The sequence below is a fragment of the Aspergillus fischeri genome, genomic scaffold (genome assembly GCF_000149645.3).
Source record: "Aspergillus fischeri NRRL 181 1099437636265 genomic scaffold, whole genome shotgun sequence".
NCBI classification, from domain to species: domain Eukaryota; kingdom Fungi; phylum Ascomycota; class Eurotiomycetes; order Eurotiales; family Aspergillaceae; genus Aspergillus; species Aspergillus fischeri.
In genome coordinates this window covers 565789-591494 of record NW_001509761.1, presented here as the reverse complement: position 1 = coordinate 591494, position 25706 = coordinate 565789, and the positions used below count along the sequence as shown (strand labels likewise).

Here is a 25706-nt window from a genome sequence, read left to right as displayed (position 1 = left end):
CCCACCTGGGTGAATACCCCAAGTCCTCCACCATCACTACCACAATACCAAACGTAGAGCGGCCGGGACAATGACTCTATGAGACTTATTCAGCCGGTCATTCTGCCTGCACTGCTTAGGGTTGCGGTGGGGTTGGTTACGTGCCCAGCTAGCTTTACGGAGAGCAAGGTAGTGTTCATGTTATACAAGAATTCGTAAAGGCAGTGGGAGGTCCCTGCGATCACTACTGAGTCTGTGGAGCAGGAGCAGGAGTTCAGCTCAGAAGAGAGCTTAGAATGTTGCGGCAATGGTCGAGTATGACATGTATTGGACATGGGTCTAGAGATTCTGCTTTATGAGTCATCGACCCCGCAACTAACTAAATTAATATTTAAGTAGGGCCCAGATCATTTTAAGATGATCTCTTGAATTATTTCCGCACTCACAGCTTGACAATACAGTGACGAAATGACGGACGTCAAATACATGATCGAGCCGACAGAGGCTCCAAATCTACAAATCCCCAAGGGACAAATAGTCGAAGTCTCCATTATTGATAAGTATTCTGGTGATGACACCCAGGGTCATCATTCGCTGATACATATAGTAGCACGCGGATGTATCTTCCTGCCTCTGATATAGTGACTCCCAGGCCAGAGCACCGCCCGTATCTAACTCTCCCATCTTTCTCATTTCTCATAAGACATACCGGCACTAACCGCCAACTTCTCTTCGATCTTGGTCTGCGGCTGGACTATGCTACACTTCCACCTGCTGTCCAGGATTTCCTCACCAAGTCAGGCTGGAAACTGGACGTTGACAAGAATGTCTCCGAAATGCTACAAGAGAACAACGTCTTGCTTGATGGCATTGAAGGCATCATATTGAGTCATCACCACTTCGATCATCTTGGAGATTTCACTCAATTTCCTAGGTCAACGAAGATCATAGTTGGACAAGGATTTCAGAAAGCCTATTTGCCTGGATGGCCGGAGATTCCCAGCTCCTCTTTGATAGAAGAAGACTGGAAAGACCGCACCGTCGATGAACTTCATTTCAACTCCCACTCAACTATAGAGATCGGTGGCTTCAAAGCGATTGATTACTTTGAAGATGGCAGTCTTTACCTCCTCGACGCCCCAGGCCACACAATAGGCCATATTGCCGCCCTCGCGCGTGTCACGTCCGGCGTTATGTCAGGTTCCGAGGATACTTTCGTTCTTATGGGAGGCGATATCTGCCACTACCCCGGCGTCCTTCGACCGACTGAATGGCGCCCTCTGTTGCAAGAGTACCACCCGAGTCCCCTGCCTGAGCTCTACGCGCAGGCATGTCCCGGATCCATCTTCCAATGCTTACACCCCCAAAAGAGTTGCAATGAGCCGTTCTACCAGATGCCGGAACACTGCATGGTTGACAAGCATGCAGCGCGAGATTCGATCCGCAAGCTGGGAATGCTGGACGCGAGTGATAATATCCTGGTTGTCCTTGCGCACGATGAGTCAATCATTGGAATTGCAGATATGTTCCCAGCAATAATCAACAACTGGAAGGAGAAAGGCTACGGGGAGAGGGTCCGATGGAGGTTTCTGAGGGATTTTCGGGCGTCTCTCGCTCAATGAACTGATGCCACGAGCAGCGGAACAAGTGGCCTTTGCGTTGAGGCGATGCATGAAAACGTTACCAGTGAAACAATGTCAAAACGTAAGCAAAGCGCAAAAATTTGCCAAGGATATCCACTAAGTATCCGGCTATCTCAGAGTCTTCGAATCTATCCGCATCCTTGGCTATACATGGAGGGCATGTTCATAGATATCGAGAGCTTACGCAAACAGCCGGTAACTCGGGCATACCACATTTTGCATGCACCTTCCATGAGAGGTGCCACCGCACCTACTAAAACTTTGCTTGTTGAATTATGGGCAAAATGACCCTGCTTCGTAGGTATCTAATACCTCCCCTACCGTAAATAACTCGTCAAGATTTCGTTGTGGAACCACTGAACCGGTGATCCTCTGGTGGTTGTCGAAAGTATCCCTTTAGCCCCCTGTGGATGGTATTTTACTTTAGAGCTCAGGTACCAGGCTCAGTACTAGTGACTCTTGTCTCTCTTTAAACACGACATTGACTCACATATATCTACATACAAGACAGGAGGGCAAGGGAATCATTGGTGTACATGTATTACTATACTGTAACCAGGATTCATACATTGCTAAGTAGCACAGTTCACATAGTGGCCTAGTAATGAGACCTATCTGAAGGGGCAAATATAAGCTTCCACTTTGCATAGTTAGTATTAACAGTATTCCTTGACCAGCATCAACATTGTTAACCTAATTGGACATAAAGTCAACCTGAAGCCGCGGAGATGCTAGTCTTCTGGGTAGTTGGGAGAGTCTATCTATTCTTGAAGAAAGTTTCTCACAGATTGGTAAAACTCTTACTCTTATCTCATGGTCTAGATTTTACATTCCTATACTCTAGTGCCTCCAGTGCCTCTTAAAGCTATTTTTACCTTTTATAGTATCTAGGTACTATATCGTTATCTTTTTCTACTTTTAAGCTTAGCTTGACAAACCTAAGTTATTTATCTTAAAGGTTATTAAGGGCCTATTAGATCCCCTCTATGTCTAGTAATCTATTATACTTAATGTAGATTTAGGGTACACTATCTAGCACCCGTACTGTATCATGCCAGACGACATCCCTTGTCAGCTTTCCAGACGGGATGGAACCAAATCTCAGATTAAGCAAAGAGGCAAAGATGCCTAGCATGTTAGTTGCAGTTCTCTCCAGCGGGAAGAACTCTGAGATCTTCAGCTGGCCAACTTCAGACTCACGTTGTACCAGCGCTCATAATAACTATTCACTTCTAATGTCTTATGTCCTGTGTGGGTCCGCTCCTTTTTGCGTGAGAATTCCAACCGTTTTAGATGGACTTTCGATGTAGAGGGAGGAGTGCACTCTCGGAACTAGTATAACGTCAGTCAGTCAGCTTAGGCATGCATCGCGATTCTGCAGACATGAATTTGGCAGGCTCGATGATATTTCCGTAGGATGGAAGTGTATTTGACTTTGGAGCCTGCGCTGACAGGACTGTGCTAGCTCGGCTTTCATCAACAAAGCCTGACGGATACCCATGGTCTGACCAATATGATCGAGAGTACGCATCACCCATTCACGGAGGTCGTCGGACACCCCAGTCGCAGTTGCAGCCACTGCAAGGGGGTACATAAACATGAAGACGCCACTGAGTGGAGGTATTGCGCCGTTTCTGTTGAGGCTCATATAATCCGGAAATAGAGGCTGACTCGCGGCAGCGACGCAAATATCGACGGCCAACTGGATGATCATACGGCGGGCATGCGCCGTCTGTAGTATTTGCTCGATTGAACTATCACATTGGGACGCAAGGTGCAATATCAACTCATTCACAAAGAGGCGGCCCGTGAGATAGTGGATTAGAATGCGCGAAGCCCAGACGTCCTCATAAAGGTGGAAGCGACCATAGAAGTATTGTGAGGTGTCTTTTGAAACTTTCTCCATGTAGCCAAATTTGGCAGGAAGGCTTGTTGACCATCCCTCGAGCTGCATTTCGCAGGCCAGTGCCTCCGTTAAAGCGCTGCTCATTGATTGATCACTGCCTTTCGCGAGACTGGCATGCAGACGAATAAATTTGAGGAGGATCTCGATCAGGGAGACAGCAGGAAAGTCATCGTTGGCCTCGACAGGTATATCCGGCGCCGCCCAACCTTCCAACTCCAGTGGAAAGCGCCCTCCGGTCTGGAAGTATTTGAAAATCCAAGTAAATGTGAACATGATCTGAACACGATGGTTCTTGGTGAAGAAATCTCGCGGTGACCGATTCCGCAAGGCTGCTGCACCTTGCAAATGCACGATCCACGATAGCTTTGACGTCGGGTTGGCGTCGACAATCTGTATGAACGACGATCAGATTCATTATGCCCTCCATGGGGACCGGTAGCTGCCTACCTCAAATAGAGCAACCATCAGAATCATCTTCATGGTACCGTCCAGTTGGTCGGCAGTCTGAGATTTCAATGTGCTCTGGATTACCCTGATGGCTTGACCATACCTCTGCCGTGCTCCACGTAAGATCCCCTCATCCTTTCGAATATTCGACAGGGCAGCTAAACCGACCGAAGCAACCGCACTTCTCAGAGTCGCATCTTCGCCGAATCGACGCATAAAGGGCGATGTAATGTTTTGAGGTTGGCATCGGCCGGCCCAGGCGTAAGTGGAGAAGTGATAGACGAAGAAATGCAGCCCGAGTTCGTCCATATCAAGGGACGGCAAGGTTGAGGGTAATGAAGTAGCCGTGATAGGCCCATGGCTTGATCTCATAAGCTTCAAGCCAGGTGAAGAAGCGGAATCGGATCCTGCATCCTTTCTTTGAGCTCTGGATCGAGCCTTAGCAGCTGTAGCTCGTCTGATGGTGCGAGCATTCTCGTCTCGGAATAACAGTGGTAGTTCGTCCCTGTAGCCCACGCATTCCTTGCCAGCTCTTTTACATTGAGAGCAGGCAGGGACGGCCATATCGCACTGTCACGGTCAGTATGGCTCTCTGTTGCGGTTGGGGATCGCCTACTTTGATGCGTCTCTGACGGCACCCAAGACAGAATTTGCTCGGACGACAACAAAAAGGCATTTCCGTCGCTTCACGGTTGACGTATCAATGTACTCCCATGCAAAATGTTTAAAGATTCGATATGTATTTGCCGATGACTGGATTCAACTAGGCAGCCTTTAGAGGACGTGGATCGGTCAGATTTGTGCAAAAGATCGATCTAGGCCTATGGTCGAGAGCCGCAGACGCCACGTTGCCAAGGGCCATCTTCAGCCACACAGCGACTGGTAGAAAGAACTCCTTTCCTAAGCTTTAATGTCGTGGATGATGACATGAAACATCGACTCCTTAGAGACCGATGAAAGAGGCGATGCTGTCACTAACTCCTTTAGGCAGTAGCCAAGTGCCCACCGCACTTACCAGATGAGGCAAGTATTTCGTCCCGCTAGCCCAGTCAGGATAGCCTAGGTCGTATGATTGGCTATTTAACCGAAGTCCGCTAACTGAGGTGGAAATGATGCGTTTTTTTGGCTGGAGGATTGTCCTCTTGAGTGCAGCTATCAAAACATCCCGAGTTTGGGATGCTTCAGGGGAGCAGACTTGGTTACAAGATAGAGATAACAAAATAGCTGCCTAAAAGTCTAAAAGTGTGGCAGTGTCCCGAAATACTTTCCCTTTTTTTCGGCACCAGGCACTTATGTTCGTGTGCCGATCCTTCAACGGCATTTGTTTGATGATGAAGTTATTATATATATTCGGAGATGGTATCGACCAACGGAGACAACATAGATAATTCCCAAAAACTTTCAACTTCATAAAGAATATTTCTTAATATATCATGCATCTGTCACGGGAATACAAGCTATCCTATTACCAGTACAGTCCTTCTGTAGGTGCAGCTGTTCTCTTCGCAGTCCTGTACTCGATCACCTTTCTCCTAGCTGTATTTCAATGGATCCGATACAGAGCTTGGGTATGGATCACCATGGTTATCGCAGTGGCTAGTAAGTGCATACTTGCAACATTGGCAACTGTCACCACTAATATACCAAAGTGGAAGCAATAGGCTTCATTTCCCGCTCTATATCCGCCCAACACGTCTCTGAACGCGCCCCCTACGTACTGCAATTCTCTCTTATTATCCTCGCACCCGTCCTGATGGCAGCTTGCTGCTATATCCTGTTCGGCCGTATCCTCTTTCACATCGTCCCACCTGAAGCACGAACCTTTCAACTGTGCTGGGTTCCTCCTCGCTTTATCACTCCGATCTTCGTGGGCTTTGACATTGTGGCCCTCCTGCTTCAGCTAGGCGGTGCAGTATTGATCACATCAGCCGATGGTACTAGCAGTGATGCGAAGGACAAGTTCGACCGTGGTCGCAATATTGCACTGATTGGCGTCATAGTCCAGATGATCGCCTTTGGGCTATTCTCCATTGCTGCGTTTCGGTTCAACTTCACGTCGAAACGGTTCGCGAAGCCTGTCGGCGAGCAATTCGAAATGCTTGAGAGCATTGGTGCAAGACCCGGTGGCCCGAGAAAGAGCGCCAACTGGAATGCGCTGCTGAGAGTGGTGAACTTTTCTACTTTGATGATTCTTGTAAGTGTTTCATACAGATCTTCTCTCGTGTTAGGTCATCGCTGACTCCTGTCTACAGATACGCTCGGTCTACCGTCTGGTTGAATTCACCGAAGGCAAGAACGGATATATCAATCTACATGAGTGGTGCCTGTATGTCTTTGATGCATTGCCAATCCTCCCATGTGCGGCATTGTTCGTCTACTGGCATCCGGCGAAATACCTCCCATATCTGGGATTTCGGCTGCCAAAGCATGCACGGTAGATATTGCGTGGGGCTTTACAAAGGTAGCACCGACCTACTCTTCCATCGAGTTCATGAGAAGGTCTGAAATATGGCCAACTTGCATTTTGGGATCGTTTTGTGGAATCTATCCAATCTTGTTATACGAGATTAATATTCCGCAACTTAACATCATCTCCAATGTGCTCCCCATTCATAATTCCATGCAGATACGCTGCCCCAACCAGCCGGAATTCATCCTCTGTCTCAGTCCCCCTTAGCACCATCGCAGCCCCCGAGCCCGCCAAAACCCACACCTCATCCCCAATTGCCATCGAGGCGGGTCCCAAGCCGAGGTACCGATTGGCAGTGACAAATACCCTCCGTCGACCATGTTTCCGTCTTAACGCATTATAGAACTCTTGTCCCTCTGCAGGAAGCTGTAATGTCTCGCTCTCGTCCCAGGGCAGCCATGAGGAACTGTAGTATGCTTTCTCGACCTCCTCGATAGAGGGTGTAAAGCACTGGTCTTCAGCAATCCCAAGGAACTGCATCTTATACAACAAATGAGTCAATGTCTGGCGATCTGGCTGACTGAGGTTCGTTTTCGGGTCCGCGACAACCGCCGTGAGTTCCTCCACAGACAATTCCGAGAGAGGTGGACTCGACCAGGTCTTCCGAACATGGTATGCAGCCGAGAGGAGATCAACGACATTCTCTGGATCTTTTTCTGCCGCACGGGCTATTTCAGCAGCTTTGACGCAGACGAGACTGCATACCATTGCTTTGAACATATTCCCGTAGGACGGAGGAGCAGGCGTTGAGCCATCAAGCGCCTGGTCCGCACAGAGGGTGCGCCACAGCGCCTCTGTTCTTGTCTGGCCGGTGTGATATGGGACAGGAAGAAGGAGAGCAAGTTCCAGCCACCTTTGGTCAAAGAACATGGACATCTGACCGGGTCCGCTGGTGGTGTTCCCTATCGCGAGAGCCGAGTCAAACTTGACACCAGTCACAGGAAGTTTGTTCCAGGAGCTCCCCATGATGGACCTCATGGGCGAATCTCCGGCTGCATGATGATTAGCGCACATCATATTGCAGAAGTTCGCGCTGTAATCCGGTACCCAGGAGGGTAGATCCATGATATTTCGGAGGGACTCGTCATGGACGGCGGAGAGAATGCGCAACTCGCCTGCTTTCTGGATTATCTGCTTTGTTGCTCGGGCGAATACCTCTCCTACGGACTGAGAGTAGTCCGGCTTCCAATCGACCGTACCACCCTCACGGAGCAGACCGTAAAGCCCAAAGATCTTATCCCTGGGGTCGGTCGCGTTGAAGGTCCAGGTGTCAAAGATGAGATTCTCCAGCGACAGCTCTCGAGGAACGGTGGCCTCGTCGCCCTTCTGCAACCGCTCCCGCCACTGAGTGAGATATACCATCTCGCTTTCAAGAGCCGCCACTGGCCGATGCGGGGCAATAAACGCAGTTGACGTCGGTCGACCCAGCAGCTCTTGCCGGAAGTAGATCTGTTGTGCCACGGTGTGGAATGCTTTCCACGGGATCTCGCGAGTCCCGCAGTAGCCCATGATGATGTCCGAGAGGATGTTCTCCTGGACGATCCAGAGGCGCCGGAAGTAGGGACGCTGAAAGAGGGCCGCGAGGGAAGTCCACTCTTCCATCGAAATGTAGGGGATCCTTGCAGCAGCGTAGATCTGCTCAGGTTGCTCTCTATATGGTTGTATCTCCTTGCTTCGGATAAAGTCTCCTGCCGCGGTATCCAGTTTCTCGATAGTCTTCATCGCCATATCGGTGTAGGAATCCCCGGGCCCAAGCCAGACAAGCGTAAACGCTGCGTTCTTGTATATCTGATCCATGATCGCAACCTGCGCTCCCCTCTCCGCGATATCATCCTGGTTAATACAAATCTGATCAATCCAGCACCATCTTTCTGGACCTTCAGGCCAATCCACTCGCGGCTCGAGTCTTCCTCCCTTCTGCATGACCTCTTCCAGATACTGGATGATCTCCTCGTAGCCACCTTGCCTCGCATAATCAAGCGGAGTATACCCCCGACCATCCGCAATGCACGCATCCGCACCAGCAGAAAGCAACAATTCGACCCCCTCGCGACTTCCCACCTGCGCCGCGTAACTCAATGGCGTAACGCCCCATTCATCCCTCACATCAACGTCCACACCAGAGCACAGAAGCGGCTGAATCAGCTCCTCCTTCCCGGCAATAGACGCCCAATGAAGCGATGTCCGAAGAAGTTTCCTCCGATTACCTCTGTTGCAGCATTTTGCCCATGCGTCTCTGGGGACGGAGACGAGCGCATCGTACGCATTTCGAGTGACGTATAACAACTTCCCTTTGACAGATATACATTCTCTGTGCTCTGGGGGATAATTCTCTGAATATCTGTCCCGGGTTTCCTGGACCTGGGCGAGTTCGCTGTGCGGGTTGCCCCAGGTGTAGGACATGGCATGGTACAAAGGCCCATCTTTCAGATCAACCTTTTTTATGGTGCAATGTAGTAGTCCATCGGGGTCTCTGTGATCAACTCGTAGGAGTCGGATTGATGTGGGGTTGGGCAGGGGCTCGTAGTCATATATTTGATGGGTCCGGGGAGTGATGCGAGACATCCTATTCCAGGCGGTGATGGGTCTCTTAGCTCTAAATTACTTTGTGACTGGAAGTTTACTATCTTTTCCAACTCCAAATGTGTGACGAGGGGAAAGAGACCCGGGTCTGAAGGCTGACGGAATACGAGATTCAAGATCCAAGCGAAGCATCTAGCTAGATACGGCAAAGCCATTGGGGAGAAACCCAAAAGAACACCTGTAGGTCTTGAAGTCTGTTAGTTTTTATATTTTCTGCTAGTAGTAAAATTTAGTTTTATATGAAATTAAATTGGTCTCTTATTAGTAGCAATCTACTTAATAAGATTATGTAATATTTGGGACTATATAAATAAAAAAATGGATAATTAAGGAAATTTAATCTGTAGATATTACTGAATTCTATAAAGTATAGCTACAGCAGTATCAGCTCACTGAGTATCTAGAATATGCTGTGGTTTGATCCTGGATTTCTGGAAATCTGTATAGCTTAGCCAGCGAGACTACGTGTCACCCAGAATAAGCCTGCTAGAAATGGCCGTCTAGACATGGCTGGCACTAAAGACTCCCGACTCAAGCCGGCATGACTCATGTGCGGGTGATTGTTACATATGCAAGTCATAATTCAACGGCGCAGAATCCTTTCAACTTTAATCTATACCGCATCACAAATGAAATCTTCATCCCTCACTGCTAAATGCTTCCTCGAACCCGTCAATCTACACAACACAGATCAATTCGCTGAGCTGCAAAAACAACGTACAATCTGCGGCTGGTTCTCGGATTCACAGACCATCCAGAAATGGAAACAAAAACAACAAGAAAACCTTAAAGCCCTCTTCTGGATCACCATCCCCGATCCCAGCACTAGTGATAACAAAGGCAGTCTCATTCGCGCGGGCCACATCGCCCTCGACGCATACTGCGACCCACCGGACCCCGACCTCGCGCGCGCAGACAAGTCCGTGCTGACCATCAGCTCGTTCTTCATTCTGCCTGAATACCGCTCCTACGGGCTGGGACGGCATGCGATGCGCTTGATCGAGGAAATAGCAGTCGTGGAGCCGTATGGTAGCCCGCGCTGCCGGTTCGTTACGCTCAATGCGCAGAGTAAACGGTATCTGTATGATGAGGGGCCCGAGGGGCGGGGTCTCTGGGCGAGACTGGGCACGGAGCCGCCGACGTTCAGTATTCAGGAGTGGTATGAGAGCCTTGGGTATGTGAGCTGGAAGGAGGAGCCGCTTTATGAGGAGAGGACGCTAGATGGGGAGGTGGTTAAGCTGTGGGAGGCGTTTATGAGGAAGGAGGTGCAGTCGGAGACTTCTGTTGATCAATAGACTGGAGTTTTCATATGTCTCTCTCCGAGTCTCTAGTCTTGGAGTACAATGCATTGTTTCACCCTTCTTTGTCTCTCGACACATGGAGAAACAACAATGTATTGTATTCCCTGTTTACCAAATTTTCCTGAGATAACGGGAAACAAAGAACAATGTATTATATTCCCGTGTACTTCATGATTGTCGCACATTGCCGGTGCCGCCCCAATGCCGCAACTGCCTCATGCTCACAGGCAATGACACTCAAGACAGATGATGCGATGTCTAAGACAATGGAGGAGAGCCTTATAAAACTTACATGTCTGTCAAGGTGACAGGATTTGCATCTACTCTATCGATTCAATCTCTTTCCCACCAAGCCTGTCTGCAATCGTCAATTCGAACCTTGAAAATGTCACCAGAGCTGTACAAAATCTCCCTTGCCGGTCTGAAGTTTCTCGAGACCCCAGAGCTATGGAAGATCATCGAGTCAGACGGTGAGCTCGCACCCCATGCCAAAGAAATCGTGCAGAAACGCTTCACTGACAACAACATCTACACCGTCCCAAGCGCCAAAGCCTTCAAAAAACTAACCGACCACTCCTCAGATCCCATCACTGACATTATCAGGTACGACCGCGTCAAAACCCTGAAGTGTCTCGTCGACGCCGGCCTCAACCTCCAGCACTACAGCCGCAGCGGCTGGAAGCTCCTCGGCCTGGCTCTGGCCTCCAAAGCCGAGCGCATCTCGCGGTACCTCATCGACTCTTCCTCTCCCGAGGACCTTTGCGGACGCATAGGCGCTACCAATGACTGCGAAGACGGCACGTTCCTCTCTCTCGCCGCGACATGGGATGCATCGATCTTTCAGCATTTGTGGGACCGCATTCGACACCTGCCCAGCAAGCAGCGGAGATTGTCCGACGACGCCATGTACGCGCTTTGTAGATTCTGTGATGCCCGTCTGGCGGAGCTTCTAATGGCTGATGGGGTCAATCTGGCTGCATTTGTTCATAGCGCCTCGGACGAGACGGCCTGGCATGCGGCGGCGGAGTGTGCTACTGATCTGGATTTTCTGCGGTGGACTGGGGTTCAAGCGCCGGAGACTATCAATGAGAGAACAGTACATGGTACGACGCCTCTCATGAAGGCTGCGGCTTGCAATCGTTTCCCGGAAACTGTTGTCTTTCTTCTCTCGCGTGGTGCTAATCCAGCGCTTGTCAATGATGCGGGTGATACTGCAGCCAGTCTTGCGCGGCGGTATGGTAACCAGGCTTTGGTGGAATTGCTTGCGGAAGAAGAGTAGTCGAGGATGTCCTCTCTGAGCATAGATGTGGGGTACTACATTTGCATATCAGCATTCGGATGCATTGAGTTGTTGTCTTGTTGACTTGTGGGCTCGTCTATTTCGTTTGTGTTCTCTGTCATAAGTCATATCCAGTTTGAAATCATATCTCGCTTTATCAGAGTAGCTTCACCTGGTCATCACCATTCGGCTAAGCGTAGTATTAGTACCTCCACTTTGATGCATATGCAGGATGATCCTGATTCGCTATCAGGCAAGGGCTCGATGCATGAAATATGCGTCTCCCCCTTGTTTAGTCGGTGAACTGGAGGCGATTCATCCGCCCTCACCCTGCCATTTCTGCACCCGAAATCTGAACAGTCCATCGGATACTTAACTTCGTAGTAGTTTATCAATCATACGCTAGAGCCCGATACTCCCAGATGAAGGTCATTATAGTTGGTGGCGGAATCGCCGGACTGGCCGCTGCGATTGGACTCCGTCGTGCCGGCCACAAGGTCCAGGTAAACTTTGTTAGAACAGGTTGAGTTGGGACGAAACTAAGCATGCCAGATTTTCGAACGCTCCTCGTTTCTCCGTGAAGTCAGTGCAGCAATCCATGTCCAGCCAAACGCCTCCCGGATTCTCTCACACTGGGATTTCGACCCTAAGAGAGCTCGCTTCGTGACGGGTCTTCGAACGATGGTGGTACCAGGAACATCGCTCACGTCGAACGTCGGAGTAGACTGCTCCCACTTTGTTGAGACGTATGGTGCGCCCTGGTATCTGGCTCACCGGGTCGACTTGCACACCGAACTGCGGCGCCTGGCGACGACACCGGACGGGCCAGGATTCCCCGTGGAGATCATCTTGCGATCTGAGGTCGTTGGCTTCGACGCTGAGAATGGGACAGTCACTCTGACTGATGGGTCAGTTCATCGAGCGGACCTTGTTGTTGCTGCGGATGGAGTGCATACTACCGCCATTCACCAGGCCATCGGCCATGCTACCCCAGCTGTCGCCACAGGCTCCGCTGCGTTTCGGTTTCTGATTCCGACGGAGGATATCCAGCGGGACCCCGAGACGGCGCACCTTTTGGAGGATGGTTTGATGAGGATATACGTTGCGGAAGGTGTTCGACGGCTAATCTGGTATTCGTGCGCCGAGTAAGGCCCCAACCATTGAGCTTCGTGGCGCGTCAACTTATAGTGATCAGTAACACAGTCGAAAATTTTGTGGGTATTCATTTGTATGAGCGTGGCGATAATCAAAAAGAAGGCCAGTATCCATATCTCTGCTGTTCGCCCTTCAGTACTGACCGTCTCGGGTAGACTGGAACTTATCTGCCGATGTCAGCGACGTCCTCGCTCAGTACCAAGACTTTCACCCGACGCTTCTCCGAATCATCAAGTAAGCCTGTTGGCAACCAGCCCAAAACGCGCACTAACCAAGCGCAGAAAAGCAACGAGCATCAAGCGATGGCCGCTCCTCTACCGCGATCCCATCCCAACCTGGTCCCGCGGCCGCCTCGTGCTGATAGGCGATGCCGCACACCCAATGCTCCCCCGTAGGACTCTTGTCCATATCCCTCTTGAAGTAGCTAACCTCTCCAGACCAAGGCCAAGGCGGCGCCCAGGCAATCGAGGACGGCGGTGCCTTGGGTGAGATCTTCGCGCGCATGCCGGATCACCCGACCCAAGACGAGATCCGGGATCGTCTAGCGCTGTTTGAGAAGGTGCGTGTCCACCGTGCGTCTGTAATAACAATATTTTCGAATGCTGGGCAAGATCAAGGGTGGAAGGTCAAGGAACGGGCGCAGCAGTACATGCCGGACGGGGCCAAGGTCCCTTCCTCGCCGCCGGAGTTTATGGAGCATAATTTTCGCTGTGATGTGTTGGAGGAGAGTCGGCGTCTGCTGGAGTTGTATTTGAGTGGAAGATCAGAGGTTTAAGTCACTTTGGAGTATACACTATACAGTTTGTGTGTATTCTCTCGTTTTGATGAGCAGACATCTGTAGGTTTATATATGTAGTTCAGGGGCATTGAAGAGTAGGTCAATATGTGCTCGAGCACGTCTCAGATACTCAGAGAACTATAACTTCTTGTCCAGATTTGCTGTCATTAGAGTAACGATCATGCCGGTATTGTTTATAATACGTGACGAGAAGATCAAATAGGGGGTTTCCACACAGTGTCTTTATATACATTCCAGCTGCAAGGTAGGCGGATCTGCGCGTCTGTTGTCTTGTACGCCACATCTATGACTTGTCTGTTTGCTTTATGTTTCCAATGACGCACCCTCAGGTTTTCTTGCCTTCTTTCCAATATCATCATGCATGAGCTTATCTACTGAGGGAGGTTGAGAGCTAGACTCACATGCCCAGTTGATCCGCTGGGACGGGTACATGCATTAAGCATCAGAGTACAGAAGACTGTCGAACGTGGAGACTACCTACCTTGAGGCAACCTCAACTGAAGGAAAAATTCGAGAGCTGAGCCCGGGTTACAATTCAGTGACAGAAGGCTTGTAGTTTATACATTGAGGGGTGGCATGACCGACGTCCGTGTACATCCTTTGACGAGAACAACGTTCGGCTTTGGCCGATAACCTCTTCATAATTACATTGAAGATATATACAGGGAATATATAACCTTCATTTCCTCCCATTGCGCCATTAGCCTGACATCGCGGCAGCGGCTTCACTTTGTGATCAATCTTCCAAGCATACAACTATCGCGGTCGAAATGCCCGGCGCAGATTTCTGATATGGGTATATCAATTAAAATAAATAAGGTTCCGTCAACCAATAGGGCTGGTAGCTCAGTGGTAGAGCGTGAGATTGCAAATCTTAAGGTCGCGTGTTCGATCCACGCTTAGCCCTTTTTTTTTTTTTTCCGAACTGTTCCTTGGCTGTGGCAGTACTCCTTAATCGCGGTTACCTTTATTTTTAATTTTATGTAAATCTCCTATTTTCCCCTGACATCTCTGATTTGCTGTGGGTACAAATTTCGGAAACTAGTTCGCATGTGAAAGCCCCCCAGTTACTTGTGGCCTCGTATATCCATCTACCAAAGTTGGGACATAAACCTCGGTCCAAGTCCGAGACATAGACGATCTACTCCTACTCACACATCATGTAAGACTGAAAATTGGATCTGCATGCTAAATCTCTAAAAAGTCATATTGTACGGACATACAAAGAAAATGAGCCGCCGAGGCCAGTAGGTATCAATAATATACATCCCTCTGAAAACGATCCCTCCTTCTATCCACCTACGCCCTTCCCGTTTTCACCTCATACATTGTGGTAACCTGTATCCCTCCCTCGGTGAACTTGCCCGACTCTTCATCCATGTGCTGACCATGACCACCACTCACATCATTAACGTAGGTCGGCCCACTGTGACTCTGCTCGCGGAGGATGAACTCGTCGCTGGCGTGGTCGCCCAGTTTACTCGTGTGCGAAACTAGTGGATCGGGTTTGGATTTGCCAAAAACGGAGAGGGAGTAGCTGCCGCTTCCGCCGTAGCGATGGGCGTTCTTGGAGGAGGGGTCTTTGGAGGAGCCGAGCCAGACGGAGGAGCTGAAGAGGGGTTTGATGCAGGGGGCGTTGACGGCGATGATTGCGACGAACTGGTTGTTAGCTGTTAGTGAGACAAAAAAAAGTTGTTTTGGGAGGGAGGGGGCGTACGGTTTCGCGGATGGCCCAGATGGTGCTGGTGTTGATGCTGTTGATGCTCTGCAGGGAGAGGATGCAGCGGAGGAGCGCGGCGCACATGACGAAGATACCGCCGCAGAGGAGGATGCCGATGACGAGTTTTCTGTTTTCATTTTCGTTAGTGCTTGCGTCTGCCATTTCAGTTTAGGAATGATGTGAGTACCGGCGCAATGCTAATCGGACTTTGGCGAGCAGGGGAACGGGAATCGAGACGAGGACGGCATCCGTACTGCGCTGGTTAGTCTCTTCGCTGGTTGATTTCGTGCCTGCAACTTACCAGACGTTGGTTATGGCGAGGACGATGTAGTTGATTCGGTCGACAGTGCAGTGTTCTAGTGGGTCAGAATCGCATCGTTGTATGCAGAGTTTCAGTAATGATGCCTACCTCCAGGATCTGGGTATATCTGCCAATGTTTTTGAATCGGCAAGCAGTGGAAGTAAATAGTGAAGATGACCGCGACATAGGTACCCACGCACAGCACTGCGTTGATCTTGACGAGCTTCTGCTGCATGAGACCCAGTCTACCATGGTTAGCACCTTGTCTGGAGGGTAACGGGAAACGTACGTCAAGCGGTTGTAGAAGAATAACATGCAAGCCTTGAGACACCAGATGAGTGTCACATAGCAGGTCCATCCCGCAAGCAGACATTTGGAGCCGATGACAAGACTCTTGACCTGCTCCGGGGTCATGGCGGCTCGCTGAGCATCAGTGAGGCCAATGTTGGCACCATGTTGGCCTGTTCAGTCAGTCGATTATCCGTCGTGATCGGTCGAGAGCACTCACCGATGAGTTCCAGCATGGTGAGTTCAGCCTGCGTATCCCTGTCAGTGGATACAGTGTCATTCTGGGGAAGACACGAGAGAACCCACCGTCCAAAAGAGCAATGCGAGGATGGCAAAGTAATCATCACCCTGCCAGTTCTTCACTCCAACCACCTTCCATCGTGCAAATATTCGACCAAGAATGATGAGAACCCCAAGTCCGTATTCCGTCCAGGCCTCCTTCTGAAACGGGGTTGCCTGTGGCATCTTGGCAGACTGAACAATGAACAGGAACAGGATGTGGGACGAAGTGATCGTACGATGTCAGATGCTATATCTTAAATTAACCAGCACAATGTGTCCCGGATCGGATGGCGCTTGCTACTCATGCAGCTGGAAGTTGACTGGCGCACCACCATGGATGTTAGTGGATCTGTGTCAGGTAAAATACCTTCAAGCTTTGTCTTTACCAGTGCATGGAGGTGCCCCTCAGGGGAAATCGAGCGACAGGATTTTGGGTTCGGAGAATGTCAATCTAAGTTTGATAGATTCTGTACCAGAGCTGTGGGCTCTCGTTCCCTGGTAGGCATGGATAGAAATATGGTAGCTCTCGTAATAGTGGAAAATCCCACCAGACAAAGAAACTTGTTGGATGATCTACATAACAATAGAGTCTAGACGACCCCAATACACCTGTCTCGGTATTAGACAATGTCCTTTTTGATTCCCGGAAAGTCTTTCCTGGACCCTGGTCGATGGTGCCACAAAGTGCGACATGGATCATTGAAGCTTGCTTACCATTATTCTCTAGACTGTTGCCCAGTCCTTAGGTGACGATGATCGTTAAAAGTCTAACACACCCCTGACAAGAGTTCTTACTTGTGGAAAGCTGGATTAGAGTTCACAATGAGAAATACGAGAAAGTAACTATTCCAGCCATGGTGGCGCTGGCTGCTTTTACTACCGGTATATCTGCTTCTAAGATTTTACGGCAGTCTGCACGATGGAAGAATTTGCTTTTTCCAGCTCACATGCAGATATAAGTCGAGCAATTTCCTTCTCTCGAGTGAGGAAACACACCGCATCCTTACTACACGTCAATAGTACAAGGAACGAAGGAGCGAGTCGAGACTAGACTCAATGCTCCTTAAGTTTGGAGTAACGTCCCATCCTCGGGTTTAAAGTTGATTGGCTTGCACGCGTGCGGCAAAGGCTTCCCTATCAAGCCGTCGTAAACGGGAATCCAGAGTCTCAGTACGGAGATAGGTATGTCCTCCGTATGAGGTGAGAGAAACGGGAAAAAGGCCAGCCTCGTGCCCTAACTCGTAAAAGGTTAGGCGTCTTCGCTACGAATAATTGCATTTACCAAATTAACACTTCGGAGCTCGGAAAGTGGACTCCTACGGGAGACTTAGGGCCATTATTATTTTCGTATCCAAGCCACAAATGTACGACGGCTTACCGGAACCAGTAAACGAACAGCAGCACTGCTCTCTCGGGGAACTTCCCGTCTTTGGTCAAGGCGGACCTGATCCACTGTTTTTCTGGGGTGATTTCCAGCCAAGTTAATATTAGTCACGCCCGTTGAAGTTTGAGGACGGGCGTACTCAGTATGGGGGAGACCTGTCATATGTGGGAGCATACTCGGCTCTAAGAACTGCATGATGCATGGATGTTGTGTCCTGCAGATGTCCGATTCACTAGATACAATATTTCTTTTTCTACTCCGTCCTGGGTCGATGAAATCACCCGTGAAGATTACCGAACGCCATGGAAGAAGACATGTCACAAGCTGTCTGTCTGCTCGTGGGAATGATCGCCGGTTCTTCCCGCCAAGAGTAAGCCAGCAGGGATGATGCAGAAGTTGATACAGACTATCTGGAGACCAATTTCGCTTCTCCCAAAATGCAGTATTGTTGCCAGACCAGTTCTGGCCCCCATCCCTCTGGCTATTGACCCATTCATGACAAGACGATCGTCGATGCCTCAGAGCTTACGAAGAAGGATCCAATCAGAGGTCATTATATACGATCATTTTCTCCCATCAGGCCAATAGAGTTCAGCCGTCACAACGGCCAGAACACGGCTTATGGTTTTTCGGATGAGCAGCACCATTCTCGTCGACAGGCGAGTAACTTCACAGTCGACCCCGCTCGTACATGCTGCGACTTTCCCCTCTGATCATAGTAGGCTGGCTCTCTGTGAGTCTTTCAGGAGTGGCAGAAGCGAATGGCTAGGTGACACGAGAGACCCTAGCTTCACCTTTACCCCTCCTGCACATGAACCCTACCGCCCATAATAAGGGGGACTCTTCGTCAAGATGATACTCCAGGCTGACCTTGACACTCTGTTCAAACTCGGTTACCAAACACCAAAGACAGACAGACGGCATCATGGGTTCGATTGGAAATACGCAAGATGTGTATGACTACATCATCTGTGGGTGAGTATATCAGCAAGTATACCACTCGCTGGCCCTAACTCACCATTCGCAGTGGGGGAACATCTGGTTGTGTAGTCGCAGGCCGTCTTGCTGAGAATCCTGATATCAAAATCCTTGTCATCGAAGCCGGACAACACAACCGGGACCTGGAAAATGTACACATGGCCGGAGGGTAAGTGATGACCAGAGTTGAACTACTCGCCTCCTGGCTGACTCCCTATAGATGGTCAAATAACTTCGACTCAGAGACCGACTGGAACATAATCACAAAGCCAATGCCTGGAGTGGACAATCGCCAGGTGAAACTCAGCCGTGGTCGGTTTCTCGGCGGTTCTAGTGGATGCAATGGTACACTGTGCATACGAGGTGCCAAACAGGATTACGATGACTGGGGACTGGAAGGTTGGAGTGGCGAGGAGTTCTTTGATGCTATGAGAAAGGTATTTTTGATTGTGCGAAAGAAGATGTGAGATATACTGACTGTATAGGCGGAAACCTTCCACACCAAGCCCTGGTTCAAAGCGGACGAGAAGAGCCACGGGTATTCCGGCCCTCTGCACACCGAACCCCATGACCTTGCCCCTATTGCCAATCTCCTCTTGGATTCGTTTGTCTCACAGGGTCTGCCTCTACACCACGACATGTTCAGCACCGGCGACATACCCCATGGATGCGGCCATGTGCCTCGCACGGTCTACAAAGGCATTCGGTCCACTGCGGCGGACTACATCACCAAGGAACACCATCGCAATAATGTGACCATCCAGACAGACACCACCGTCGACCGCGTCGTGCTCGAACAGGGTCCTGATGGGCTCCGAGCCACCAGCGTCATCACCCAGCTGGCAGATGGGACACCACGCACATTCCACGCGCGAAAGGAAATCATCGTCTCTGGAGGCGCATACTGCAGTCCTGCCATCCTCATGCGCTCAGGAATCGGCGCTCGCGCGGAATTGGATCTGCACGGCATCCCCTGCCAAGTCGATCTCCCCGGCGTGGGCAAGAACCTCATGGACCACCTGGTAAGACCACGACCATCCCCCTGACCACAAACACACGATACTCACCTCGCAGATCGTCTTCATGTTCTACGAAACCGAAAAAGAAGGCCTCACGAACGATTTCCACGTCTACCACGACAACAACTTCGCCAAAACCTACCAGCAGTGGAAAGAACACAAGTCCGGCTTCCTCTCCACCTTCCCCTTCGGCTCCTTCGCCTTCGCCCGCATCGACGACCGTCTCAAGGATGAGCCCCTCTGGCGCGACGCCCCCCGCCAACCCGGCCGCGACCCCATGGGCCTCACCCCCAAACAGCCCAACATCGAGTTCTTCACGACAGAATGCTACGGCGGTCCCAAGCAGTATAACCAGTTCCCCAACGATAAGAAACACGCCTTTTCCATGATCGCCGAGCTCTTCGCGCCCAAGTCCCGCGGCACGGTGACGCTCAAGTCCAAGGATCCAAAGGAGAATCCGGTCATCGACTGCAACTATCTCTCTGACCCGCTGGATCTGCTCGTGTTGACCGAGGCATGTCGCTTCGGTAACGAGATTGTGATGAACGGTGCGGGAACGAAGGATATCGTCAAGGGGTCGTGGCCGCCGAATCTCAAGCATCATACGTACAAGACGAGGGAGGAGTGGATTCCATATGTCAAGGAGCATGCGACGACTTGTAAGTCATCCGTACTCGAAACATGCGGTCCTATATCTAACTGACGGGATAGGCTATCACGCGTCTGGCACATGCGCAATGGGCAAAGATGACAATCCGATGGCTGTGCTGGATCACAAGCTGCGGGTGAAGGGAGTGGCTGGTCTTCGAGTAGCCGATTGCAGTGTTATGCCTACACTGCATGGAGGACATACTCAGATGCCTGCGTATGGCATTGGGGAGAGGTGTGCTGACTTTATCAAGGAGACTTGGTAACAGCCTGTTGATTATGTCCAGTATATATTGGCAGGTATCGTAGAGATCCAATTAACTGGTTATGTTTATGTTGCAACTGTCCGTATTCGAAACTGTAAGGGATATGTAGCAGAGAATTTGCATTCTTGAGCTGAGTCTATTTCATTTTGCAAAAGGGAGAGATGTGATTTTGTTGTAGAAAAACAAAAAAAATAACAATGAAAAACAGGACTAAGCGTGGATCGAACACGCGACCTTAAGATTTGCAATCTCACGCTCTACCACTGAGCTACCAGTCCTGGTCAGGACAAAGTGGCAAATATTGTATCATATCATTCAAATCGTAGAAAGCAAAGAAAACTCTGCCAAAGTCAGATGCGCGTTTACTACTCTGTAGATGTGATCTTGACGGAAGGCACTGCACAATAATATTGTTGCCTGAAGAATGATTAAGAATACATAATATATTGTTATCCTTGGCTTGATTCCTTATGAAGATTAGATAGTACTGTAAATGTTCCTTGGCAATGCTTGATGATCCACCTACTAAAACTATCGCCATCTTCTATCCAAGAACCTCTCCTCTGTATAAATCTTATCATATGCATCTAGACATCAATCTGCAGGGCTATGAGAAGTCAAGCACTCGCGTTCACTCGTGTTAGATGGAACTGATCCACTGTCTCACAGACCACATCGTGTTGTCTTCCCTTTTCTAGCACTGGCTGTGTCTCTTTTACATAATAGTTTGCCTCTTCCGGTGGCTGCCCCGTCAATTTCTGACAGTTGTATCTCCACTGGCTAGCCATGGTCCAGAAAAAATGACACAACTGAGGGGCAGAAATTTTCACTCGCCATCCGGGCTGATCTTCTCACTGAGACCTTGACAGCTGTGCAACTGCACCTGCATACCTGACTGCCATCATGGCTGTTCAAGACAATATGACCTCGGATGCCAAGGGTCTGGAGGTATCCAGCGCTGAAAAGCGTCGGAGGTTAGCAGACAAGGTTCGGTTTCGCTCGAGTAAGGTAAACTCGCTGCGAGGCGACCACCATCACAGCGATGAGGAGAGCAATGAGGAGGTACAGGAGTCGGAGACGCCCGATCTGAAGCGGCAGTTGAAGGATAGACACTTGCAGATGATTGCCATCGGTCAGTATCTGATCCTTTGCGAAGAAAAAAAGTCTAATAGCCATCAGGAGGAACAATTGGAACCGGTCTGTTTATCAGCAGTGGAACTGCCATTGCGCATGCTGGTCCAGTCGGGGCTCTGATCGCCTACATCTTTGTCGGGACGATCGTCTACTCGGTGATGACCTCGCTGGGAGAAGTTGCGACGTACATCCCCACCGCGGGCGCCTTCACCTCGTATACAACACGACTGGTCGATCCCAGTCTGGGATTTGCCATGGGATGGGTCTATTGGTTCAACTGGGCTTCGACATACGCGGTGGAATTGACGGCCTCCGGGATGATTATCCAATACTGGGACGAGGACTTGTCGATTGCCATCTTCATCGGGGCGTTCTGGGTGTTCATCACGCTGATCAATTTCTTGCCTGTCGGCTTCTACGGAGAGCTCGAGTTCTGGTTCTCAGCCATCAAGGTGCTTACCGTGCTTGGTTTCATGATCTTCGCCATCTGCATCGACGCCGGTGTAGGCAAGCAGGGCTACCTAGGATTCCACACCTGGAAGGACCCCGGCGCGTTCGCACCATACCTCATCGAATCGAATGTCAATACCGCCAAATTCGTAGGATTCTGGGCCGTCCTGATCCAAGCCGGCTTCTCCTACCAAGGCACCGAGCTCGTGGGTGTCGCCGCCGGAGAGACCGAGAACCCAGAGAAGACGGTTCCCTCCGCCATCCGCAAGACCTTCTTCCGCATTCTCATCTTCTTCGTCCTGACCATCTTCTTCATCGGTCTGCTGGTCCCCTACGACAACCCCAACCTGGTCACCGACACCTCCAACGCCTCCGCCTCGCCCATGGTCATCGCCGCCAACCTCGCCGGCGTCCAGGTCCTCCCCGGCCTGATCAACGCCGTGCTCCTGACCGTCGTCCTCTCCGCCGCCAACTCCAACGTCTACAGCGGTAGCCGCGTGCTCCTCGGTCTCGCGCGCGAGGGCTTCGCCCCCCAATGGTTCGCCAAGGTCACGCAGCGCGGCGTGCCCTACATCAGCGTAGCCTTCACCGCCGCGTTCGGGCTCCTCGGCTTCCTCAACCTCTCCGAGTCCGGCGGCAAGGTCTTCAACTGGCTGGTCAACATCTCCGGCGTGGCGGGCTTCATCTGCTGGGCGTCCATCAACGCCTGCCACATTGCGTTTATGCGCGTGCTGGCCGCGCGCAATATCTCCCGGGACACCCTGCCGTACAAGGCCATCTGGCAGCCGTGGCTAGCGTACTACGGGCTTTTCTTTAATGTCCTGATCATCTTCACGCAGGGATTCACGGCGTGGATCCCCACGTTTGATGTCTCGGATTTCTTCGTCGCGTATGTCTGTCCGATTCTGTTTGTCGTGCTGTATTCGGGCCATAAGATCGTCTTCCGGACGAAGTTTGTGGATCCCCTCGAGGCGGATCTGGATACCGGACGCGTCGAGACGAAGAGTACCTCGTGGGAGACGTCTGCTCCGAACAAGGGGTGGTTTGAGAGGGTCAAGGGTCGGTTTATTGGCTAGCATTGTCAACTGTACAGTATAGACACGAGAATAGATATAGATATAGATATAGATATATATAGATTGAATGACATTAACTCTTTCGTACTATATGCTTCTATTTAAACCGGCCCCACCAGTTCATTCATCTTTTAGAATATAGTACAGTACATTTGCGAGATCAAATCCACCGAAACATCCTCGCCATGGACGCGAACCCCCCCAGAAACGCCGTCACCCCCGTCAACACCACCAACACCCCATACTCAGACCCATACGCCCCAAACGCCTCCGCCTTCCACCCACCGACTTTCAGCAGCGCCTCGCTCAACGGCCCACTAACCACATTCCCGACTCCGCGCCCCGTCTCCAAAAACGCAAACACCATACTCACATGCGCCGAGCGCTCACTCTTCTGCACCTCGTGAGACAGCGCCGACCAGGAAGACGAGTACCCCCCCGCAAAGAACCCATACACGATACAGAAGATGTACAGCGTCGCCATGTGGTTCGCTAACCCCCACAGCAAGAAAACAGAAGCCACGGCCCCCGCCGAAGAGAGCAAGATGCATTTCGTGACGTGATGCCGGTCAGCGAGGTAGCCGGTGAAGATGCAGCCGAAGACGGTCATGAGGTTGAAGAGGGTGACAGTGAGGGAGGCGAGGAAGTCGCTTGCGCCGAGGGTGCGGGCGTACGAGGTTAAAAAGATCGACGGGATCCAGAAGCCGATGGCTTGCATTGTGTTGCCGAGCTGGTAGATCAGGTAGACTTTGTCCCAGAGGAAGCGGAGGCTGAGCTGGCGGAGGTGCGAGTGGCGGATGGGGACGCGCGGCTTGTGGAAGGTCATGAAGGGGGCGGCGAGGAGGAAGAGCGCGATGGAGCAGGCGCGGAGGGTCGTTTGCCAGCCGTACCGGTGGAGGAGGGTTTGGAGGATGAGTGGGAAGAGGATGCCTGTTAGACCGGAGCCGCTCTGTACTAGATTAGTTGGGGGTGGTTGGAATTGGACGGAGAGGAGAATACCCAGACGATGCCGAAGGCGAGGCCTTTCTTCTCCACGAACCAGTCGGATAGGAAGAGGATGGACGGCGTGTAGGCTAGACATCCTCCAATGCCGTATGCCACTCCCTGCGACATGATCAAGTGGGTGACACTTGTCGAGAACGAACTCAGGCCCAGGGCCAGACACATGAGGACGAATCCCGCGGTTGAAAACCAGCGCCGGGCGCGGGGGAATGCAAACATGACGGCGATAACGATGGGTGTGGGCAGGTAAGCCAGGCCCTACGATGGTCATGTCAGCCTAGTCATATATACACGGAAGAATATCTGACCATTGCGCAGGTCCCAATGGACGCAATCTCAGTCGAGTCCGAAAATGGCTCATGAGTTCGATAATAGTTCTCAAAGACCCCGAACGATTGTGCGAATCCTCTCATCCGTCAACATCTGCTGCTTGATCTGCATGATTGAACGACTCACCCCATACTATACCTTCCACCATGAAACAAGCCGCCAGAAACAGCCATGCTTGGTATCCTCCGTCAACTGGCGGTAGTCGGGAGTCATCAAACTCGTCGATGTCGTCCGAAAAATCGTCGGACGAGGTCGGTATATGCGAGAAGGTCTCTTTGAAGAGCGCTGGGGGTACCGATTCGAGCTCGTTGGCAGCCATCATAGTGCATGGAAACGAGCAAGTAGGAAGCAATCCCAAACTTGAAGTGATAAACCGTCTCGTCTCAAACGAAGAGGCAGGATAATAAAATACTCTGCGATGGGATCCACAAGGGTCCGTATAACATCAGGTGAGGCGTGTCCATGACCGTGGAAGCCAGGGCGAGCAAACGTGAGTAGTGGAGAGACGGAGAAAATAGAACCTGGTATCATCCCTTCTGGCGTTGTCGCTCGCGGAGAAGCTTTATCATACTGCTGGTATGTAGGATGTCCCCGAGGGAATGAAACAAGGACAGATCCGTGTCGATCAGGTCAAGCGCCGTGCAATTGGTATGTATACTTAGCCCGTTTGGGATGATGCGGAGCTCCCGTTCTTCTTGACCTTGAGCTGGGTTCTCAGTGTTGGAAATCACTGCCAGACTGTTTTGCTTGCCTGCGAACATTTGCCTAATTGGTTTGTGGAAGCTCGACAGCTGGCTGCTAGTCACGCCGCCGTACCTGATTCGAGGCTTATATTGCGTCCTACCGGAATCAATTCTAGTATATAAACATGCCTATGGCGCCAGAACTCAAGACAACCTGATACACGCTCCATGACGTCTGATCAGAGCAATCGTAAGCTCAAGGTCAATCAATTAATATGAAACAGCCGAACAATGAAACTTGCGTGGGAATATAATAAGCTGCAGTAGATATGTCTTTTCCGCCTCAAACCCGAGCAGCAATTGCAAAGACCAAGGAATGATCTTTCGTCATACCTCCGACCAACATGCTCCACCTGCAGGAAAACGTTCACTCGGCGCAAGAGGCTTGGAGGCCTGGAGCTTGGAGCTCTGAAAATAACTTTGACTCTCGGCGAAGTTGCCAGCTCTGCATTCTTCAGCAGTATAAGCTCTGAGATATGTGGAGTACCGGAAACGCTCCTGCTTGTTGCCCGAACAAGGAGTC

At 50.7% G+C, this 25706-nt stretch overlaps 11 protein-coding genes and 2 non-coding genes across 13 annotated transcripts, besides 1 other annotated feature; 8 read left to right on the top strand and 5 right to left on the bottom strand.

The window, feature by feature from the left end:
• Positions 1-447: 447 nt before the first annotated feature.
• On the top strand, positions 448-1601 carry NFIA_002640 (MBL fold metallo-hydrolase; the record flags this gene model as incomplete). Its single annotated transcript, XM_001258808.1, has 2 exons — positions 448-539; positions 590-1601. The coding sequence occupies 2 exons, from the start codon at positions 448-450 to the stop codon at positions 1599-1601; spliced, it is 1104 nt and encodes a 367-aa protein (XP_001258809.1).
• Positions 1602-2862: 1261 nt separating this feature from the next.
• NFIA_002630 (Zn(II)2Cys6 transcription factor) lies at positions 2863-4651 on the bottom strand (the record flags this gene model as incomplete). Its single annotated transcript, XM_001258807.1, has 4 exons — positions 2863-2954; positions 3075-3918; positions 3976-4545; positions 4592-4651. 4 exons carry the CDS (start codon positions 4649-4651, stop codon positions 2863-2865), a joined length of 1566 nt encoding a protein of 521 aa, XP_001258808.1.
• A 757-nt stretch (positions 4652-5408) lies between these two features.
• NFIA_002620 (RTA1 domain-containing protein) lies at positions 5409-6413 on the top strand (the record flags this gene model as incomplete). The annotated part of the gene is made up of 3 exons (XM_001258806.1): positions 5409-5574; positions 5625-6169; positions 6228-6413. The coding sequence occupies 3 exons, from the start codon at positions 5409-5411 to the stop codon at positions 6411-6413; spliced, it is 897 nt and encodes a 298-aa protein (XP_001258807.1).
• A 119-nt stretch (positions 6414-6532) lies between these two features.
• NFIA_002610 (Ankyrin and HET domain protein) lies at positions 6533-8848 on the bottom strand (the record flags this gene model as incomplete). The annotated part of the gene is made up of 1 exon (XM_001258805.1): positions 6533-8848. One exon carries the CDS (start codon positions 8846-8848, stop codon positions 6533-6535), a length of 2316 nt encoding a protein of 771 aa, XP_001258806.1.
• Positions 8849-9657: 809 nt separating this feature from the next.
• NFIA_002600 (uncharacterized protein) lies at positions 9658-10323 on the top strand (the record flags this gene model as incomplete). Its single annotated transcript, XM_001258804.1, has 1 exon — positions 9658-10323. One exon carries the CDS (start codon positions 9658-9660, stop codon positions 10321-10323), a length of 666 nt encoding a protein of 221 aa, XP_001258805.1.
• A 298-nt stretch (positions 10324-10621) lies between these two features.
• Positions 10622-11608, top strand: NFIA_002590 (ankyrin repeat domain-containing protein; the record flags this gene model as incomplete). Its single annotated transcript, XM_001258803.1, has 1 exon — positions 10622-11608. The coding sequence occupies one exon, from the start codon at positions 10622-10624 to the stop codon at positions 11606-11608; it is 987 nt and encodes a 328-aa protein (XP_001258804.1).
• A 422-nt stretch (positions 11609-12030) lies between these two features.
• NFIA_002580 (putative salicylate hydroxylase) lies at positions 12031-13538 on the top strand (the record flags this gene model as incomplete). The annotated part of the gene is made up of 6 exons (XM_001258802.1): positions 12031-12111; positions 12161-12753; positions 12804-12865; positions 12919-12997; positions 13045-13154; positions 13201-13538. The coding sequence occupies 6 exons, from the start codon at positions 12031-12033 to the stop codon at positions 13536-13538; spliced, it is 1263 nt and encodes a 420-aa protein (XP_001258803.1).
• Positions 13539-14397: 859 nt separating this feature from the next.
• On the top strand, positions 14398-14469 carry NFIA_002570. The gene has a single exon. It is a non-coding gene; the product is annotated as a tRNA-Cys (tRNA).
• A 392-nt stretch (positions 14470-14861) lies between these two features.
• On the bottom strand, positions 14862-16336 carry NFIA_002560 (uncharacterized protein; the record flags this gene model as incomplete). The annotated part of the gene is made up of 8 exons (XM_001258801.1): positions 14862-15221; positions 15280-15409; positions 15470-15535; positions 15584-15638; positions 15692-15828; positions 15873-16044; positions 16092-16119; positions 16178-16336. 8 exons carry the CDS (start codon positions 16334-16336, stop codon positions 14862-14864), a joined length of 1107 nt encoding a protein of 368 aa, XP_001258802.1.
• A 2126-nt stretch (positions 16337-18462) lies between these two features.
• NFIA_002550 (GMC family oxidoreductase) lies at positions 18463-20448 on the top strand (the record flags this gene model as incomplete). Its single annotated transcript, XM_001258800.1, has 6 exons — positions 18463-18512; positions 18565-18684; positions 18736-18952; positions 19001-19537; positions 19590-20193; positions 20246-20448. The coding sequence occupies 6 exons, from the start codon at positions 18463-18465 to the stop codon at positions 20446-20448; spliced, it is 1731 nt and encodes a 576-aa protein (XP_001258801.1).
• Positions 20449-20654: 206 nt separating this feature from the next.
• Positions 20655-20726, bottom strand: NFIA_002540. The gene has a single exon. It is a non-coding gene; the product is annotated as a tRNA-Cys (tRNA).
• Positions 20727-21351: 625 nt separating this feature from the next.
• NFIA_002530 (putative amino acid permease (Can1)) lies at positions 21352-23108 on the top strand (the record flags this gene model as incomplete). The annotated part of the gene is made up of 2 exons (XM_001258799.1): positions 21352-21580; positions 21628-23108. The coding sequence occupies 2 exons, from the start codon at positions 21352-21354 to the stop codon at positions 23106-23108; spliced, it is 1710 nt and encodes a 569-aa protein (XP_001258800.1).
• Positions 23109-23139: 31 nt separating this feature from the next.
• Positions 23140-23165: a microsatellite.
• Positions 23166-23268: 103 nt separating this feature from the next.
• NFIA_002520 (putative MFS monocarboxylate transporter) lies at positions 23269-24759 on the bottom strand (the record flags this gene model as incomplete). The annotated part of the gene is made up of 3 exons (XM_001258798.1): positions 23269-24057; positions 24108-24368; positions 24574-24759. 3 exons carry the CDS (start codon positions 24757-24759, stop codon positions 23269-23271), a joined length of 1236 nt encoding a protein of 411 aa, XP_001258799.1.
• Positions 24760-25706: the final 947 nt, after the last annotated feature.